This window comes from Carlito syrichta, unplaced genomic scaffold, assembly GCF_000164805.1.
Source record: "Carlito syrichta isolate Samal-C Ts95f unplaced genomic scaffold, Tarsius_syrichta-2.0.1 Scaffold305117, whole genome shotgun sequence".
Taxonomy (NCBI): domain Eukaryota; kingdom Metazoa; phylum Chordata; class Mammalia; order Primates; family Tarsiidae; genus Carlito; species Carlito syrichta.
Genome location: NW_007249213.1, coordinates 142,287 through 147,063, shown reverse-complemented (window position 1 = coordinate 147,063; position 4,777 = coordinate 142,287). Strand labels below are relative to the sequence as shown.

The window sequence follows — 4,777 nt, the reverse complement described above, 5'->3', positions numbered from 1 at the left end:
GACCTCATCTCTACAGTAAATCAAAAAATTAGCCAGGTGTGGTAGCGCGCGCCTGTAATTCCAGCTACTTGTAAGGCTGAGGCGGAAGGATCGCCGGAGGCTAGCAGGTCGAGGCTGCGGTGCCAGGAACGGCCACTACACTCCAGTCTGGGCGACAGAGTGAGTCTCCAACTCAAAAACAAAAAACAAACAAACAAAAAAAACATATCATGAAACCGGAGCTGAGTGCTGGTGCCAGCCAGCTCCAAGCCTCACAGGGACGGCTCTATTCCCTCCGCCGCTCGCCCCGCTGCTCTATTCCGCTCCGAAACATCCACATCCTAGTTCAAGGTCGCCGGCCGTTTCCTGCACTCTGCACACTCCTCACCAAGCTGTCCCCCGACCAACAAGGGCTCCGTGGCAATGTGTGACTGCCGGATCCCCTAGAGACACTCGCCTCTCCACGTGCGCTTCTCTTGTTTTTCGGGTCCGAGGTGGTGGGGAGCTAAATGCGGAGAACGGGGAAGCGCGGCGGCCGCAGCAGCCTCGGGGGATCATCTCTCACGCAGGTCAACTTGGCCAAGGTGATGGGTCATCCGGGGGAGCGGAGTTTCCCCGGGTTAGGGCAGGGGGGTTGTCCATTCGTCGGCCCCACGGGGGCAGATTTGGCGGTGCGGAGACGCACCGCAGCACAGACTCCGGAACAGACGGTTCGGCTGCGCGCGGAGATCCGGCAGCCGGGACCGGGAAGACTCAGCCCCACCTCCAGGCGATCCTTGACCGCCGCTCTCCCGGAAGTGCGCGGCGACTAGTGGACTTGCTGCTCTCGCGAGATTTTGGGGGAAGGAAGCGCGGCGCCCGTCTACGCAGTTACCAAGGCAACTGGGAGGCGCCTGAGCGGGCGCGAAGGACGCGTTAGTCGGAGATTTTTGCCTGCGGGTTAGGAGGTTTCAGGAGTGGCCGTTCCTGAACTTCCAGCCTCACAGATCAACGACTTCTGCTCCGGGCGGTGCCCCTGTCCCCGAGGGTCATGGGCCGGGTCTCGGGGCTCGTGCCAACTCGCTTCCTGACGCTTCTGGCGCATCTGGTGGTCGTCATCACTTTATTCTGGTCCCGGGTAAGACCCGCGGCTGCCTTCTCCCACCCCCATTCCCACCCTGGCGTAGTCCCGCCCAACCCTACTCCTCCCTTCTGAAATCCTCCCATTCCCCGCAGCCCTCCCTTCTTTGACTTCTCTTCCTCTCCGCCCTGCTCCCAGGACAGCAACATCCAGGCCTGCCTGCCTCTCAGGTTCACCCCCGAAGACTATGAGAAGCAGGACATTCAGTGAGCTCTTGGGACGGGGTGGTCAGAACGAAGAGGTGGTGGGAGTGGAGGGGTTTCAAAAGAATCCAGAAGGGCCTGAGCCATTCCCCTTCCTCTCTGCAGGCTGGTGGCAGCGCTCTCTGTCACTGTGGCCCTCTTTGCAGTGGAGCTGGCCGGTTTCCTCTCAGGAGTGTCCATGTTCAACAGCACCCAGAGCCTCATCTGTATCCTTTCTGCCTGCCCGCCTTTGCCACACGACCCATTTCCATCCCGATTCCCTTCAGCCACCTGACTAGGATTTTGTGACACAACAGTGGCTGCCCTAGCTGGCAAACAATCTCTCCAGTTAAAAGATTGTTGCCCGGGAGCGGTGACTCAAGCCTGAAATCCCAGCATTTTGGGAAGCCGAGGCGAGAGGATTGCCTGCACTCAGGGGTTCGAGACCAGCCTGGGCTACTTGGTGAGCCATCGTCTCTACAATAAAACAAAAAATAAGCCGGGTGTGGTAGCACGTGCCTGTAGTTCCAACTACTTGGGAGGCTGAGGCGGGAGGATCACCTGAGTCCAGCAGGTCGAGGCTGCGGTGGCCATGAGAGTGCCACTGCACTCCATCCTGGGTGACAGTGAGACTCCGACTCAAAAAAAAAAAAAATCTTCTTAGACTGGGTGAGGAATTTCTTTTTTTGAGTCAGAGTTTCACTCTATTGCCCAGACTGGAGTGCAGTGACACGCTCAGGGCCATCACAGCCTCCACCTGCTGGGCTCAGGTGATCCTTCCGCCTTAGCCTTTCAAGAGCTGGAACTACAGGCATGTGCTACCATGCCTGGCTTTTTTTTTTTTTAATTTATTGTAGAGACGAGGTCTTACCAAGTTGCCCAGGCTGGTCTCGAACCTCTGAGCTCAGGGAATCCTCTCACCTCAGTCTCCCAACGTGCTGGGCTTACAGGCTTGAGCCAATGCGTCTGGCATGTGTGGGGGATTTCATATAATCTTCAAACATTTGTTAAGCCCTGCTATGCACTAGGCACTGGAGATTTCAAAATGAGAATAAAACAGTTTTTGCCGGGCAAGGTGGCTCAAACCTGTAATCCCAGAACTTTGGGAGGCCGAGGTGAGAGGATAGCCTGAGTCCAAGGTTCAAGACCAGCCTGGGCTACTTGGCAAGACCTCATCTCTACAATAAGTGGAAAATATTAGGCTGGGCAAAGTGGCTCATGCTTATAATCCCAGCACTTTGGGAGGGCGAGGTGAGAGGATTGCCTGAGCCCATGGGTTTGAGACCAGCCTGGGCCACTGACAAGACCTCACCCCTACAATAAATCAAAAATAGGTGTGGTGGCGCGTGCCTTTAGTTCCAGCTACTTGGAAGGCTGAGGCAGAAGGATCACCTAAGCCCTGCAGGTCGAGGCTGCAGTGTCTGTGAGCATACCACTGCACTCCAGCCTGGGCAACAGAGTGAGACTCTTACTCAAGAAAACAAGCGAAAAACAGTTTTCGGGCCCGTGTGGTGCCTCATACCTGTAATCCCAACACTTTGGGAGGCCGAGGTGGGAGGATCGTTTGAGTTCAAGATACCTCACCCCATCTCTACAAAAAAATAATGAAAGAAAAAAGCACAGTTCTATTCCTTGAGGAGGAGGCACACAGACACACATCTGAAATTCAGTGTGATAAGCACTGTGCTACAGAAGTGTGTAAAGATATAAAGCACAGTGAGAACTCAGAAGAGACAACGGAAGTGAAACCCATAAATCAAGGAAGGCTTTTGACTCTTGAGTTGTGGACCAGTGGACCAGGGCATTGGAGACTGATTCCATGTGAAGTCACTGTCAACATTCTTGTGTGGCCTGGGGTAGTAGGGAGCCTACTCCTACCTTCAGGCTTGTCGCTGGGGTAGGAGCGGTGGGGGTCGCCTGAAGTCCCATCCTTGCAGTCAATTCTGGCTTTTCCTCTGGCCTCTCCTGCTAAAGGTCAGAAGGCAGGGCTGCTGATGCAGTCCTTGTAGTTTGGTGAGGGAACAAGAAGTGAACCCGAGTGCAGATGCCAGCCCCACCACTGGTCTTTTCTGGCCCAACACTGCTTGTCAGTCCAAAGACTTTCCTTGACTCTTATGCTCTCCCAAGCCATTGGGGCCCACTGTAGTGCATCTGTGGCCCTATCCTTCTTCATATTCGAGCGTTGGGAGTGCACGACGTACTGGTACATTTTTGTCTTCTGCAGGTGTGGTAGCAACTCAATATTTGGGGATGAGGGAGGAAGGTTTCCTTGATGCCCTTTCTTCCATGTGTTAGATACATCCACGAAACTTCCTGTAGTCTTCTGAAGTTTCACCTCTCACCCCAATTCCACTTCCCCTACACTTTGGGGGTGGGGTCTGTGGTTTGGAGATTTGGATTTTTGCATTGGAAGGGGCCCTGAACCCACCACCTGCCTTCCACAGCGCCCTCCCAGCTGTTACTGAAATGGCATTATTCGTCGCCGTCTTTGGGCTGAAAAAGAAGCCCTTCTGACCACCTTCTTGATGGAAACGTATGGACGAAAGCTAGAGGAGCGAAGGCCGCTTACTACTCCTGGAAGAAGAAAGGCACCCTCGAAACTGCTTCTAGTGGAGGATGTCAGTGTTGGGATTATTACCTCCCGATTCTGGGACTATCAGCATTTTTTTTGGTGCTTTGTAATGAAATATATTTTATAGTAAGATCAAGACTTATACAGATTTCAGGGGACAATTGGGGTGGCCAAACACTGGAGAAAAAAATAAAAGCTGATTTCTAGACCTGAGGACCGTAAGATACCAGGTATCGCTTCTATTTTCGTTATTACGGTAGCTGTCTAGCGGAAGGGAGTGGGTGGGGATATGTAAATAAGTGATGCGAATGCTTAGAATTTCCAACCCGTAAGTGAGCGGAGAATCCTGGGAGGAGTTGGTTTCTTTTCTTTTCGGCAGCCGAATAAAAAATATATATTTTAAAAGATTTACAAGTAAATGTAGAAATAGCATTGGGAGAATTTTTTACAATTAGGCTGCTTGGACTAGCGCGCTACGTACTCACCCTAGTTCTTAGCGGAATCTTTTTCATTGAGTACGGAATGCCGGGTGCTTTTCAGTTATCGTCAGGTGGGATAATCCTTACCTGTTCCTCCTTTCGGAGGGCAGATTAGAAAATGATGATTGGAGTTTGCATGATGCGTGATTAGCGTCTTCGCGTAATCAGGTTTTGCACCACCCTGATTGCTCCTATCTGATTCTTTCTGACGATCAATTTTTTTTTTATGTTCTAATGATTGTGAAGGGGAATTACTTCTTAATACTACGGTGAAGTACTTGGCGGCGGTTTTGTTTTGCTATTGGGGTTTTTACTTAAATGTACTCTTGGGAACTTGCAGGTTTTTGCATAGATGGGGGGTTTTGTTGAATCAAGAAGTTTAGGTCGCCGTTTCACTCCAGCTGACGGGCTGCAGGTTAGCGGTATCCTCCCACTGCAGTCTCGA

General features: G+C 52.2%; 1 protein-coding gene across 2 annotated transcripts; it reads left to right on the top strand.

The window, feature by feature from the left end:
- The first annotated feature begins 871 nt into the window (after positions 1 to 871).
- On the top strand, positions 872 to 4,075 carry TMEM107 (transmembrane protein 107). Of its 2 annotated transcripts, none has more exons than XM_008061126.1 (5): positions 872 to 1,096; positions 1,238 to 1,305; positions 1,408 to 1,508; positions 3,409 to 3,484; positions 3,726 to 4,075. In XM_008061126.1, the coding sequence occupies exons 1-5, from the start codon at positions 1,010 to 1,012 to the stop codon at positions 3,793 to 3,795; spliced, it is 402 nt and encodes a 133-aa protein (XP_008059317.1). In that variant the 5' UTR covers positions 872 to 1,009; the 3' UTR covers positions 3,796 to 4,075. The 2 variants fall into 2 exon arrangements, with proteins under 2 accessions (XP_008059317.1, XP_008059316.1); XM_008061125.1 differs by having other exon boundaries at positions 3,409 to 3,505.
- Positions 4,076 to 4,777: the final 702 nt, after the last annotated feature.

Coding starts and splice junctions, on each gene's coding strand:
- TMEM107 (XM_008061125.1), top strand. CDS start 1,010: ATGGGCCGGGTCTCGGGGCTCGTGCCAACTCGCTTCCTGACGCTTCTG. Junction 1,306..1,407: donor TATGAGAAGCAGGACATTCA/GTGAGCTCTTGG, acceptor TCCTCTCTGCAG/GCTGGTGGCAGCGCTCTCTG. Junction 3,506..3,725: donor TACATTTTTGTCTTCTGCAG/GTGTGGTAGCAA, acceptor TGCCTTCCACAG/CGCCCTCCCAGCTGTTACTG.